Genomic DNA, 16,094 nt, shown 5'->3' with positions numbered 1-16,094 from the left:
GATTTCTGCCACCACCAGGCCGTGCCACCGGCACTATCCCAGCACCACAGGCAACTGTGTGGCCAGGATCGCGCCAGGAGCCGGGATCCATGTGGCCAAGGCAGTGCCACACGGCTGCGGCTATTTCTGCATGTCTCCCAAATGAATTTTGTTTATTCTGGGACGCGCACCGGGAGTGGCGCCACGGTCAGCACTGAGGGCAGCCCCGAGGCAAAGCGTGGTTGGGGCTGGGAGTGGCCACCGCCACCCTGGTCTGGGAGCGGCCATGTGGCTGAAATCAGTGCAACTGCGGCGGCACCGTGCGGCAGCGCCTGTCTCAGCACGACTCACAATGGACTTGGTTTGCTTAGCCACTTTCAGCCAGCTGTGCTGCAGACAGAAGGACAAAAGGACAGGCAGCGGTTCTTTTCCTTTCTTCCGGCGCCTTGCATGAAGGAAAGGCACAGGGGTGGTGCCGGCAGCCAGCGCGGTCTGTGCAGTGCCAGCAGAAGCCACATGAACAGCAGCAACAGACACCGTGATTCCTCAATTGCGGAGCCTGGACAAAATCAGCCTTTAAACATTTTCAAAACTCTATACTGTTTTAATTGATAAAGCTTGAGAACAAATGAACCCACGAGCACTAACTTTCTCCTGAGTCAGGAAAAGGAAAGGGTGAAGACATGTAGAGAAAACATGAACCCTGAGGTCAGTAAAGAAAGAGTCAGATTCTAGATGGGAGGGGCAGAACTGAGGAGATGCCTCAGTCTTGGGCTGAAATTCTCTTGTAAGCCATGGTGATGGACTATGTATGATACATCAAACTCTTGTTTCCTTGTAACTTATGAAAATGCATTCAGGGGATGTAGTGTTTTAACCACAGCCAAGAACAGAGGCACCAGTGCTAAAGTGAGCAGATGTGGAAGTGATTTTCATTCAATGAGAAATTTGAACATAGAGAGATGAGAAACCTTGCCCCAGTGATAGTAATAGAAAACCTTCTGTTCCCAGAGACGGATGAAGAGAACTTTTACTTTATGCTAGAACAGGTCATCCTTAAAAGAGCACCCTAGTAAGCTGACATGGCTCATGAAAACAGCTGTGAGATATCTGCAAGGTATGGCGAGGACTTTTCACACTATGAGCAGATTTTCCTTTCCTGGGTGGCTGATTAGCTGTGACATGGAAGCCACGAGAGACCTGTTTCTTGTGGAAAAGTCTTTATAGCATGACAAAGAGACTCTTCTCCCTAAGGAGAGTGAAGAAAGACTATTCCAGAAGTGACAAACTGACTGAAAGTCCCGATTTTTGTCTTCTTACGTTTTCAGTGGGAAAGAAAAGAAGGTGGGGGGAGAGGAAAAGTTTTCTGAAGGTTTTATTCTGATTTTTCTTATTTTTTTCTTTCAATTCTGTTAATAAAGTTTTTCCTTATACTCCTTAAAGATTGTGCCTGTTTTGCCCTCCTTCTCCAAGTGCTTATCTCACAGCAAGAAAATAAGTAAATATTCTAAAGTAAATGCACCGGCGCTTAGCTAGCACTAGACCCACTGCAGCTAGACACTTCCTGTACTGAATATTTGGTTGGATCAGATTTAATTAAGTAACAACACTGAAATCTAGGGGCTGAAGTGTGGTGTGCTTTAAATAACATGCAGATAACACTCACTGCAGGGCTTCAAGGTCAGGACAGTTTCCTTTAATGTGAAAACACATTTCAGGGAAGTAGCAGGTAGAAGCTCAGCCTAATTACAAATTTCCTTACCATAAAGGAAGACCCTAACTCTTCACCTCACCCTCTCTCCATTTTCTTTTCTTTGCCCTCTTATTTATCTACTGCTCTGAAAGGGCCATGTAACTGACAATACACTCTGTTCATTCCTTTTCCTTTAAGCAAAGTTAAACCCTTACAGAAATGCTGGACATGCAAGCTGTCCTGACACAATCAGGCAGAGGTGTCTCAGCCACAGGCACACAGACCTGCTTTGGCAGCAACACCCATGATGCTCTCCACACAGGTGTGGGGGACATGGTCAGCCCCCACAGCCACACAGGCCTTCATCTCCATTTTGAAAAGTCACCTGCTAAATCAAAGTGACTTTCAACTAATTAGAAAACAGCTAATATTTGCCTAATGGCCACCAGGTAACCTGGATTGCTCTGAAAGTTGCAACCAAGAGATGCAAGCCATGTGTCACAGCAGAGTCCTGCACTACACTTAGCTCCATTACCATCCATTCCTGTTCCATGATGTGCTAGCACAGCCATAAAATAACATGTAATTACCATAAGCTTAAATATTTCTTCTCGGATATGTCATGTGGCAACTGGAGGAAATAATGGCTGCCACTGTTCTACAACAAAAGAAATCTCCAGGGATGTACTTCCTTTAAGTCAATCAATGTGCCTTTGAAATTACTCTAGTGCATACAGGAAACTAACTCAGTGTTAACAGAGGAACACAAGAATCAGTGTAAATGAAAGCCTGAGAAAGAAAATAAAAGGTAGCAACTGCTAGAGCATGGATAGAGACAATGTAGAAGAACATGCGACTTACTGCTTACTTCTGTTCTATCATTTCTAATTTTTCATGTAATGAATATACACAACCAAAGAGAGTTTGAAAATCCCACACTGGTAGTGCTGTTGAGAACCAGCATCTACGAACAGCTACACCATTGCTTGGTCTGGATATTCCTCACATAGCTGAGAGGCTGCTAGGCTTCTGCTCATATTGATGGCCATAACAAAGCTGTAATGATTTCACAAAAGAGCTGTTTTTTCTTGAAACAGCAAATGAAAAATAAGTTTCTTAATGTAACAAACTCTACAGAGGGAAAAAGAAGTATCTTCCGTAGCACACATAGAAGAACAATAGGATTTATGCAAGAGTTTCAATTACAAAAATCAAACCAAACTTCTCAGTAGTCATTCCAGTTTACAGTCTGAAATCCTCATTTTAGAGGAAAGAGCCATATACCACAAGGGAGAATAAATAAATTTTAGTACAGATCACAGAAAGAGGTACTATAAATGGCAGAACTAGAAGTTGGATGGATTTATAGATAATGTTTTTTAAAAAGTTTGAAATAGTATGTTGCAAATAAATATCAGCCTAGGCAGTGAAATAATACATGAATAAAATCCCTGGTATTTTTAATCTAAATTAACAATGTTTAATCCTTAGAACACTAGAGGATGCTTGATAACCATTTAAAGTCTTATCTCTATAAACAGATCTATACATCTTCTGGCACATGTATATAAGTTCATAAAATTACAAATATCATATATATTGCACATAAGACTAAGGCATGGTTCAATATGAGATGATCCAAACACATTCTCTTGCAGATGCATCTTCTAACAGTCATGTCTGAATGAGTTTAACATCCTCTAACCTTTGCTAAAAAGGCAGCCCAATCTTTGATTGGCACTACTAGCACCATTTGACACTCTAACATGAAGAAAAAAACATTACTTAAAACAAAGCACCTGCTTTCATGCGTTCACCCTAACTTTATCCAAAGCAATGTCTTATTTACATATTACCATTTAAGAAAATCTAGAAGCAGTTAAAACTTCAGCCTAAAGAAATATATATATATGTGTGTGTGAAAAAACAACCCAAACATTTAACTTTTTCAAAATGTGAATTTGGGTAGTGGTTACCTGATTTTAGTTTTTAAAAAAACAATGACTCTATAATCCCCTTTGAATTCTTTATTAAGGTTACTTAAGGGAAAAATATTATTTAGTCCATGCAATGTTGTATGGCTATGTCAGTTTGTTCCACTGCACTTAGGTCACACTTGACGAAGTACAGTTCATAACTAGTTTCTTTCATGGAAAAAATGTGAAAAATAACTTATCTGTGAGGACAAGAGAACTGTAGGAGAGCACAGTAATACTTGCTGTCAAAGTAATAGATGACTGCAGTGAAGTTCCCAAAGCCTAAGACAACAGACAGCTTACACAGAAAATTGAAACTCAAATCTATGTTTTACACTGCTGTAATGATAATAATTCCAAAATCCCACAAATCCTCAGCCAACTATGAGAGGAATAGGCTTTTTCAGAGCCAAACATACTCATGTCAAGTCCAGTTGAGGTTGCTGCTCTCACAGCCTGAAGGATGCCTTTCTCCTACACAACAGAAGGAGAGAGAAGGACTTACATTGGAAACACTTACAAAGAATATTGATCTTTAAAACAAATTTGATGTTTGGTAAAAGGACGAAGTTTAGCCCCTTTCCCCTAAACCTCCCAGAAGCTAGTAATGATAAGTAAGCATAAAACTTCAAGTTTTGTCAGACATGAGGCAGTGGGAAATAAAGATGCAACTCTTGGTACTTAACTATAAAATCAACCTGTGTCCCTTTAAACCTTAAATAACAACTAAAAAAATAAAAATCCTACCCCTTATATTCAGAGGTGAGGAACTTAGACTGCTGTGGAATAATGAAACAAAGAGAACTTGTAATAAGAGAACAAAGAATGCAATTCAGTCAAGGCAGGAGAGATGTAACAAAGTTTCTAAAATGTAAGTAGCAGAAGTACAGGGGTTGGCAGAAGAAATTGTTACACAAGTACTTGTTTTAGGGGAAAAAGGCTGATGTTACTGTTAGGGACTTGATCATGTTTACCACTGGTTAGCAGACATATGAACAGAAACACTATTGGCTATCCAGGCTCACACTATTTTAACCTGATAGTGAAAATATTATAAAAGCTATATACACTTTTAATAAATGTTTCTGGTTATACCACAACTGGGGACCATGTTTCATTCAGACTGCTGCCCCTCAAATACTTGTTAAAAATTATATTCATGGAGGACTGATCACCTTGAACTATCCTGGCAAACTAACATGCATGACAAATGTTAGTTATTGATATGGTGTCATATTAGCTAGAGGTTAAATTTATGCATACCTGTGTATCACTTCAGAGGATCACAACTTACATGCCAAAAACATCAGACAGGAATCATTTAAAAGAACAAAAATACATAATTTTCCATCATGGTGGACTTCTATGATGGAATGACTGCAAAGACCAACCAATGTCATCTATCTAGACATCTGTAAAGCCTTTGACATGGTCTCTCGTGACATCCTTATCTCCAGATTGGAAAGACACAGGTTCAACGGGTGGACTGTTCAGTGGACAAGGGAACGGCTGGATGGACACAGTGCAACAGCTGATAAAGCTGAGTGGTGCAGGTGGCACAAGGAAGGGATGCCATGCAGGGGCACCTGGACAAACCTGAAAAGTGGGCCCATAAAAACCTCATGAGATTTAACAAATCCAAGTGCAAAGTCCTACAGCATTGGTCAGGAGCAACTTCAATGAGTCCAGGAGAACACTGGGAGAAGAAATCATTGAGAACAGTCCTCTGGAGAACAACTTGGAAGTGCTGGTGAACGAAAAGCTGGTCATGACCTGGCAATGTGCACTCACAGCCCAGAAGGCCAATGGTATCCTAGGCTGTAGCACAAGAGGATTTGCAACAGGTCAAGGTAGGTGATTGTCCCCTTCTACTCTCTCATGAGACCCCACCTGCAGTGCTGTGCCCAGGTCTGGGGTGCTCAGCACAAGAAAAAACATGAATCTCTTGGAGTGGGTCCAGAGTAGGCCACAAAGATGCTCAGTGGGCTGGAGCAGCTCTGCTATGAAGGCAGGCTGAGAGAGTTGGGGTTGTTCATCTGGAGAAATAAAGGTTGCCAGACGACCTCATGGCAGCCTTTGAGAACAAGGTTTTACACAGGCAGATAGTGACAGGACAAAGGGGATTTGGTTCTAAACTGAAAGAGGAGAAATTTATATTAGCTGTTAGGAAGAAACTCTTTATTGTGGGCATGGTGAGGCACTGGAACAGGTTGCCCATAAAAGTTGTAAATGCTCCATTCCTAGACCAGGCTGGAGAGGGCTCCGAGCAACCTGGTGCAGTGAGAGGTATCCCTGCCCATGGCAGGAGGGTTGGAACTAGATGATCTTTAAGGTCCCTTCAAACCCAAACCAGACTGTGATTCTATGATCATTCAGAACTTTTACAAATCAAGCTTCTCTATTTGCTGCATTCTCATGCTAGCTTTTCAGCCCACCATATATCTGTTTTTCAGGTTGTGACCCCTTGGAAACTTCAATGTCTCCACTGACTAACAGTTTAATGTAATTGAATAGTTGTTCTTATGAGAGTGATTTCAGCCTGGAAATATCTCAGTTAACAATGGCTCCAACAGGAGTACAAACAAAACTGGTTCATAAACAAACAAAAAAAGAAAAATCATACCAAAGTTGTTCCAAAATTATACAGTAAATAAACTTTATTTCATCTCAGCTCTATTCATATTCGTGCTGTCAACAGTCACAAATCAGCATATGATACAGTTATAGTTATGTAGTAACTATTTACAATTTACAGGAACACACCTTTTCTTTAGAAAATATAAGTACAAAAGCTAGGAGTAAACAAACGAGGTACTGCAATTTGGATTTATTGTAGGCAAAAGCATATAGAAGTGACCTTCTAGCAAACAATCAAGATCAAATCAGGAGAAAATAGTCAACAAGAGTGTCTAGTTCATCAGAAAAATCACTTCAATTGCTATCCATCCAAAATGTATTGCACAATTCAATCAAAAATAAAAAAAATAAATAGAAGAAACAAATCATTTATTTCAACTTTAGAAAACACTCATTAAAACCTGTATAGAGATACAGTAGCAGGCAATTCTTTCCTATGATAAAGTCTTTTCTCTCCTTTAAAAAAATAACCTTTAACACAAAATAGAAGACAGTATTCAATAGAAGAGAAATAACCAAATAACCCCTGATTAGCATTTCTGCCAAGGCAGTAGATTATATTCACAGTCCAAAGGTGGTGGTGAGTTTTGGTTCTTGCTGTTCTGTTTGTGACCTTGAATAATAGCTTTTCTTCTTGTCCCTTCTCAAGAGGCAGCAGAGATATAAACTTATTTTTAAGCAGCAATGTCATGAGACACTCCCATCACAAAATCTTCAAGATGGTCGTAGCCACAACTAGAAGAAATGAAATCAAATGTTACATTATTGAGAACAACTTAGAAGCTCTAAATATTAAAATAATTGCATTGTTTATTAATATAATCAGAAGATGGAAGAATTTCAATAAGTGCCAACTACCAAACTATTTGAGCAAGCAATTCCATTCCGATATCTGCAAAACAGTTGAGAAACTGATGAAAACAAAACAAGGTGTAGCAAAATGGTCAGCAGTCTCACTGGAAATAGTCTACCACATCACTGCATATTAATCCAAACAAAAAAAATTTGGACTCTCTTGCATAAGGCTTATCATCAAAACTGAAATGATGATGCAGAATTTTGGATCCAGCACACAGCCTCCTCTACAACTGCCTTCACAATGAAGTCAGCATCCCCCTTAATTTCTAAGTTATATACATGCAACAGTATGTGACAAAAATACTTGAGATTAAGTTGGCAACTACAATCTAATAATGAAGTATGAACAGTTTACATACACATTAGCTGACGTTATGAAAGTGCAACCAATAATTTCTCACAGTAAGGTCAGTATCAACAATGTTTCAAAGGCAGCTCAGAATGCCTGCATTTTTTTACACTGACAGCATGACAAGAATATAAGTTTCAAACATATCTTCTGAAACCTATTCTGCTATAGTGTTGCAAATAGTTTTGTTCCATCAGTATCTACAATTCAATTCTTTTCAACAAAGGGATAGAGATAACAGTTACTGATTTTGTCAGAACTGATGAAGGATGTTGGCAAACAGTCCAAACTCTACTGCATTTTAGGGGCAATAAAGTACATTCACTATTTTATTCAAAGATGGAAAAAACACAAAGCAGAAAACATGACTGTTAGAGAAACAATTTTTTTTCCTTTTAAAGAGGTATTATTTTGTGTTGAAGGCTGTGTTCGCATGACAGCAGGAGAGGAAGATAACCTGCCAACTGCAATGTGGAAAATGGTAAATGGCAATGGCAATAGCCTAAGTTAATTAATTTTGCTCTGACAGTGATGGAAGCCAACAAATGCATTTCATCCAAGAGATGGCAACTGCTTCACTTGCACTGAATCAACTCCTGGCAACTGTGCAAAGCTTTCCAGTTGCAAAGGAGGGAAAAAAAGTTGAACTGACCATATTCTATAGAATTCATCTGCAGATTTTATTAAGTATCATACACCACTAGGGATTCAAATCATAATCTTTATCAGCCACTGCAGGAAGTTTTTTCCTGTGTTGCTCCATAGCTCAGTCCTCTCACAACCAGCTAATGCATGTGTGTTACTTGTTTAGCTAGTCTGATGCAACTTGCATCTTCAGGCCTACGTCAGCTCTTCCATTCTTGTAATGCTACAACTAGCATTGGAGATTCATAATTGAAGTAGAATAACAAAACTTGAAGAAAGACACAAACTAAGAGCATAAAGCTCCCCTAATTGTTCTCCACCATCTTTCTGCTTTAGCATCTCTTGTTATCAAACCAAAGCTGTGATTCAGAAAGGTACTAATGTTTAAACCCAATTATATCCTAATCCCTCTGCAGAGAATATTCATCTTTTTAAAGATAATGCATTTTCATATTTACAAGGTGTAATAATTCATTTCAAGCAGTACAGTATGTCTCCCACAAATCTGATTTGTTTGCTTATTCAAAAAAGGAACTTAAAAAATGAATAAACACAAAACAAAGCCAAGTGCAATAAAATTCAATATTACATATTAATTGATTTAAAATCTGATTTTATTTCTACTACTAAGATTTTTGTGGCTCAATCAACATTTGAAATTGTACTTATGATTAGGATCACTCAAAAATATCGGTTTTGAATCAGTATTTACCATTTTCAAACTCAGCTTTGTAAAACAAGACATGATTAGGAGGAAAACAAAAATTATCATACGCATATACAACCAAAATTTGTTCTTTAATGAAGGAAAGCAGGCAAGAAAAAAAAGCAGAAGAACCTTTAATTGCATAATACAGATTTCATTTTACATAAAACAAGAATGTATTATACTTCACTCACCCACACGCTAGCTAAGCACAGACTGGTGGCATATTCAAAAGATACCACTGCGAGGTGAGGCAAACTACAAAGCCAGGAAGAAAAGAGCTTATTGGACTATTTGACTGATAGCGTTAAGTAGTGTTAACAAATAAGAACTCTGTGGACATCTATGGATGAGATTGCTGCAGTTAGATCACAACACCAACACAGTAAAAACCAGATTACTGAAGATTACATTGATCTAGCATATATTTATTAACCAGGAACTGCTACAAGTTTTCAGAAACTTGTTAAATATATGCTCACTAAGAGGGTATAAAATTACTCACAGATACTTTAGTACGACACTTACTCTAGTAGCACAGTAAGTTAATAATTTACACATCAAAATTACTTACAGATGCTTTAGCAATAAACTAAAAGCTCTATGTTAAAATGCACGTTTATGCTGTAGTTCAGAACTTCATTGCTCCTGAGAGCTAAACACTGGATATTTTCATACACTGGTATCAGTCCAGTCTTAAGTATGGAGAAACACTAGTGGCATGTCAGTCAATAAATAAAAACTAAAAGAAACCAAGCATATTTCTTGATAGTGTAATTTATAAAGACATCTCTAACTTTTTAGTTCTAAACAGAATTATGGAAGACTCATCCCCAGAATAATTTGTACTTCAGCAAACAAACATATAATGTTAAAAGTAAAGGAAAAAAATACTTCTTCCTTCATAATATGCCCTAATATTTGAGTTTCCATTAGATGTGTAACTCAGTCTCTTTGTGGATTTGGAAAGGAGAGAATTCATAGGCCACATATGAGCCAAGAAGGGACTGCTATGTGAAACCCAAGAGCTCTTTGAACAAAAATATAATTAACAAATCAAAGCACTTGTAGCGTACAAAAAAATCTCACTGTGTGTTTTAGACAAAATTTAATACCAAGGATGAAAATTTGTTGGATGAATTCAAGTTAAATTTTTATTTTGTATCAGAAGTTGTAAATGTCTGTTGTAGAAAGAACAGGTTTAAATATCAAAAAGCTGAAGTGGCTGCAAAACAAGGCCCATCTCTCTTTTCTCAAAATCTTTCCTAAATATTACTCTGGCTTATCAAAACAAAAGAAAAAACAAAACACAACAAAACAAAACAAAACATTCTCAGCTTTCTATTTTAATGTCAGAGAGAGAAAATAATGCTTTGAATACATGATACTTACTGGAGCTGCAGTATAATCAATATTTTTTATCTTCTAAAAGTATTTAAAATATTTAAGATTGCAAGGCTCTCAAACATACTAAGTGTACCGGAAAATGTTAAATTATTTAACATTTTCCTCAAATGTGATATTTCAAGATGAAAGTACAGACTTTTAAAAAATTTTTAGTGAATCAACAGGACTTTAATGTATCTAGAAGTGAAATAAAATTATTAATATTTTTATTTTATTCTATATTTGCAAGTATGAAATAAATATATATGCAAGGTCAGTGAGAGAAACAGAATGCAATTCTTCCTCTCACTTGAATTCCTAAATATTTCACTAACCCACAAAGAGAGGGTTCACAGTGTTGATTCCAAATACAATGTAGAGGAGACTATTACTGCTGTTTTTATTTTAATTAAAAGTAGCTCCTATACATAAAACAGTAAAAGTAATATCAAAGAAATGCTTATGCTCAAATAATTTTACCTCCTTATCTGTTTCCCAAAGCAAATTTCACCTTTCTAGTAAATAGGTCAACTACTAAATACTAAGCAAATGTCAAAAAAAAAGGGAAAAAAACCCAACACCAAACCCAAAAAAGGGAAAAAACCCAAAAAGGGAAAAAACCCAAAAAGGGAAAAAACCCAACACCCAAACCCAAAAAAGGGAAAAAAACCCAACACCAAAAAAACCCAGAGAAAACTAACATATTTTCGTGCTTTTTCAATACAAAAAATTTTAACAGGATCACACAAAAACCCTCAAAACCTAATCAAAACCCCAAGCTTGTCAGGATACCCACTTAAGATAAAATTGTACACATTGTACTCCAAACACATATCTCAGGTGATTGAGATAATCAACTTTCTATTCTACAAGCAAAATGCCTGTTATTTTTGCCAGAAATTTTATCTCAGGGCTGATAATGTTTCTTGATATATTTTTCATAAAGACTGGTATGACTCCACAAAAACTTCTCAATTTAGGAAGCATTAATTTTAATATATTACACATATTTATACAGACATATATATATTTGATATGTCAGATTACTTCTTTAATTTAGAAAATTCATCCACAGAATAGTAGTGATGCTTGAACTTGCTTTGGTCCTATTGTATCCATTGCTATCAGAAATATGTCTTAACTGAGAAAAAATACTAGTAAAGAAAACATGCTTGCTTTTTTTCTCACTCTTGCTATAAATTCAAACCTAGAGTTGGAATTTGATATTCCACTGAAGAAAAGTGAAGGAAGGAGAAAAGGAGTCCACTTGAATGTGGACACACAAGAAAAGAAGACATAAAAATTTTCTAATTCCTTATTCTTGAAACCTACTCCTCTTGCATAAAATTGATTTACTTACCACTGGTCGAGCATCTTCTCGTTCTAGTATCTTCTGAGTCTGATCTGCTGGGAACTTCAGCACTGTTGTTATAACCTTGGCCATCGTCTAAAGAGATATAGGTTATCCATACATAATTCCACATCCACAAAGATGTCCGTAATATTTTAAAATTAATTTAATTTAGTAATACTGGATACTATTTTATTAATGTCAATGGAAAACAGTGAAGTCAGTAAGATATAACTATTTGTTTCACATTGTATATGCATGATGTGAATTACATGAAAACAATTTTTGCACATTATCACAAACTTCAGCTGCTGTAGTGTGATTTAAGTTCTATGGCATCTATGCTCAAATGATGGAGTCCATTAATGAGACAGCATACTAGATAAAGTGCATGCCTAGAAAAAGCAATCTGTCAATCTTGTTGCAGATATCCTGCCGAGCAAGAGGCAAATAATAAAGTTGGATTGGAGGGCAAGACAGTAAAACCTCTCAGCAAATACACACACATACCTTGGTAAAGCAGTTTACAAAGAATGTGGTTAATTACCCACAGTAACAGTCACTAATTCCTGACTCTTAGATCCGCATCAACCTCCACATTTCTCTTATGTCTCCAATACTGTAGACAAACCAGTGCATTCATTAATGTCTTGATTGCATTCCAGTATCATTTACTAGGATGCGTAATTGGCAATACATCCTAGATAATTTGCACAGATTCTTTTGAACTCTGTTCAAAAAAGAGGAAGCATGTCCAGAGATATAACAATTCCACTACTGAATCACCTTTGAGACAAGGGACACATATTTGCGCTAATAAAGGGGATCATGCACAGAGAAGGGCCACCAAAATGACCTTACAAGGCAGAATTATATTTAAAAAATGCCTCTTCTTGTCCAGGAACAAAAAAGTTGACAGGAGGAACATCTGCACTGAGAAGATAAATTTACATATCTTTTAACTTAAGAACTGTGTTGGGGGCAGTGGTGGAAACCACAGTAATACTTTACAGGCATACTTAAAACTGTTTTAAAAAGTTCTATCATTTGCATCATCACTGCTCATGGTTTTCCACTTCATGTAGCAGGATGAAACCAGTTCTTAAGACATATCCATAGATTTATGATTATGTGAGATAATCCTGAAGAGAGCAAACACTAAGCTCAGTGTCCTCCAGAAACACATCTAATGAATGAAAGGAAACCAGCATATGAAATCAAGAAGCCTACTGTCGAGCTTTTCACTACTTTTAAGATTGAATTAATAACAACTAAGGTATACAGATTTGGGAATACTATGAAACATCTTTAAGCAACTACTAGAGGTGTTTCACCATCTTCAGCTGATAACACAGCTACTCACAAATTGTTATTTAATCCAACTGTAACTTACCATGTCTGTGTCAAGACTACATCAAAAGATCATTTTTGCTTATATTCGGCATACCAGCTTTCATTTTACATAAAGTTTGACTGACAGACTTTTACTGATAAAACTGTATCTACCTATAATGGTTTTTGTCTTGATAGGTACAGTGGTGAGAGATGTGAAAACTCCCTCCACCTACCACTCATCTTGGCAGGCTGATGAAGTCTTGAAGTTATGAATCATGTCTCTTTGGGAAAAAAAATGTGAAAGCCTATTGAATACTTTATTGTCAGAAATAAACAGCATATAACAAATCACAAACACATGATAGTTCACATCATACAGCAAGATCACCTGTCAGCATATACAAATTTCCATACCTTTGTCTCACGACCCATCATATATTCAAAGAGCACTTTCCTCAAGTATTCAAACTCAGTGGGTTCCTCAAATAGGGAAACGTCAGTATGGTGAAGGTTTCCATCTGTGTAAACAAAAAGAGAATATTTATTCTGAGAGTCATTCATCCAAATCCAAGTTTCAGTAACGGCACAAAACCAAACAAGAACAAATGCTGTATTCTGCACCTTAGATGGAGTAACTGCAGCCCTTCAGAAAGGCATTTGGGGGTGCTGGTTGGCAGGAGGTGCAACAGGAGTCACCAGTGTATGTGCCCTTGGCAGCCAAGAGGGCAAACCTCATCCTGGAGTGCATCAAACACAGCATCATCAGTCGGTCAAAAGAGGTGATTATCCCATTCTATTTAGCATTGGTGCAGGCTCACCTTGAGTACTGTGTGCTGTTCAGGGCCCCACCATTTAGAAAGAATGGGAAGGTACATGAACACACCCAGAGGGTACCTCTGGATAAGGTGCTGACAGGCATGTCCTCTGAGAAGCAGCTGAGGAGACTGGGTTTGTCTAATTTGGAGAGATGGAGGCTAAGGGGTGACCTCAGTGCTCTCTACAGCTTCCTGAGATGTTGATAGGCAGGTACTGCCTTCTCCTCTCCCTGGTACCCAGGGCCAGGACACATGGAAAATGGTTCATCTATCATGGGGAGCTCAGACTTGATGAGAGGAAACATTTCTTTACCAAAAGGGTGTCAAACTCTGCAACAGACCTCTTGGAGAGGTGGTTGATGCTTGTTTATCAGTGTCAAAGAGGCATTTGGACAATGCCCTTAAAGACATATTTTACCTTTCCATCAGCCCTGAAGTTGTCACACAGCTGGACTATGAAACTGATGTTGGTCCCTTCTAGATGAAGTATGTTTCCTGCTCCTCTCCCTATCAGTACATACTGAGGAAATGCTTGATCACATTTCTTCCCAGCCCTGCACTACCAGAAAGCACTAAATACCCACAAACATCTCCCATCATTGGCTCAATCACCTTGAGGGAAGGAGGCATGGACCTTCTGAGGGGATAAGAGATGCAGATCATCCTGAGATAATTTGACCATTTGCACAAATTTGCAAAAAGCAAGTGTGACGTGATTTTTAAAAGTCTTCTGAGTTCATCCAGCTAAGATGGGTCTGCACAGGATGGCAAAACCCCACATCACTTAACATTAGCATGCTCAGCACCTGAGCCCTCTGTCTCATGTAGTACATACTCCTCAACTAAACAGCTGCAAATCTTTTGGAGGTAAGCAATATCTGTTCATTTCCCTGTGCATTTTTCTTAATTAATTTTACATTAAAAGAGTCTTAGAGGAACAGTATACCACCAGAGAGAAGGTCCGTAAGCCCATACTCTATCTCCAAAGTGTCCAACCACCAGTGTCTAAAGGACAGCACATGAACAGCACAAGTCTACTTCTGTCTGGGTTCTGGGGCTGCTCACAGGCCTTGGGGGTCTGGGACCAGCCTCCTGGGACCCCCAGTGTCTCCTGCCAAGGGCCCAAGGGATGTGTCCCAGCTCAGCCTGGGACCTTCTGTCCCCACCTGTGCCCTGCTGTAGGTGTGCCCATCTCTGCCCCTGTCTACTGGATGCTCTTGGGTCCTGTACTGAAGAGAGCTTAAGAACTCTGATACAGAGCTCTTTTAATTGGATGACATAAAAAAGAAAACATCTAACAAAACGTTTGACCAAAAAAATTTGGTCATCTGAAATCACACGCCAACTCTACTATAATAGACAAGAGAAAACAAGGATGTCCTAAGTGCATTATGTAAGTGTTTTAAAAAAAATGTTTTATTTTCTAGACCAAACTGTATCTTTCTAACAAACAAAAAACTTATTTGTGATGAAAACTGAGTACTTACCTCTATATGGTGTTCGAGCTGATGTGACATACATATTTTTCTCATAATGTTTCAGCCGGTCTTCCAGTACATGAATCTGAATAGAAAACAGTTGACGTGATAAATAGCTTTAAACCTAAACAGCAGCTAAAACAAGCATAACTGAAACAGTTTCCAGTTTCCAGTTTCCATCATCTCTTATAAAAGCAAAATACATTTGCTTTTTAAGGAAGGAAAACATTAAAAACTGTGTTATTAAAGACTGTCCCAATGTTGTACATCTGCATATACACATAAAAATATATATAGCAGATGTTATGCATATATTATATATTTATGTATTCATTTTATATATAAGCATATATATCTTTTTTATAGATAAAAAAGCTTACAACAAAAATTATACTTAAACACCAAAAAAGGTTTAGTTTTGAAAAAAAATTCAAGAATTTAATAAAGTGCACTGTTCCCTTTTTCACTGTGCAATTCTTTGCTAACCAGTATCACGAGCATGTGGTTTTTTTTATTCTCAGGGGATAGAGGAATACTTTGAAAAGTACACAGATCTTCAGAGAGCAAGTATGAGTGAAAACTATTTTTTTGTCTATTATATTCATAGTACCTTGTATGGAGATGTACCACATCATCACTTGAAAAGAACAAACCTTTTAATACTGCAAACTCCAAGTATCAAACAAGAATACTTCTTACTCATTCAACATGACCCTTACCTGCTCTTTCAATTCCTGCTCCTTCAGTTTTGAATCATTGACTAGTGTTGTCTTCTGTGCAAGTTGTGCCTGAAAAGACAGTCATGTCTGGAAATTGCTGCAAATACATCATAGGTTTTGCAATAAACCTATTTCTCCTTTTAACACACACAAACTTACAAGCAGTA

General features: G+C 37.6%; 1 protein-coding gene across 3 annotated transcripts in view; it reads right to left on the bottom strand.

Moving 5' to 3' along the window:
- Positions 1–6,276: 6,276 nt before the first annotated feature.
- The window catches only part of GOLGA4 (golgin A4), a 72,619-nt gene continuing 62,801 nt past the window's right edge, over positions 6,277–16,094 (bottom strand). For 2 of the 3 annotated variants that reach the window (XM_014267015.3, XM_014267013.3), the window contains 6 exons: positions 15,928–15,996; positions 15,218–15,293; positions 13,330–13,433; positions 11,590–11,676; positions 9,038–9,101; positions 6,277–7,020 (listed from right to left, as the gene is read on the bottom strand). In XM_014267015.3, coding sequence (XP_014122490.3) covers positions 9,072–9,101; positions 11,590–11,676; positions 13,330–13,433; positions 15,218–15,293; positions 15,928–15,996 — 366 coding nt within the window. In that variant the 3' untranslated portion in view covers positions 6,277–7,020; positions 9,038–9,071. The remainder of the gene's footprint in view (positions 7,021–9,037; positions 9,102–11,589; positions 11,677–13,329; positions 13,434–15,217; positions 15,294–15,927; positions 15,997–16,094) is intronic. The other variant, XM_014267014.3, reaches the window with a different exon arrangement.

This window comes from Zonotrichia albicollis, chromosome 1 (assembly GCF_047830755.1).
Source record: "Zonotrichia albicollis isolate bZonAlb1 chromosome 1, bZonAlb1.hap1, whole genome shotgun sequence".
NCBI classification, from domain to species: domain Eukaryota; kingdom Metazoa; phylum Chordata; class Aves; order Passeriformes; family Passerellidae; genus Zonotrichia; species Zonotrichia albicollis.
This window is presented reverse-complemented; position numbering and strand designations above follow the sequence as displayed.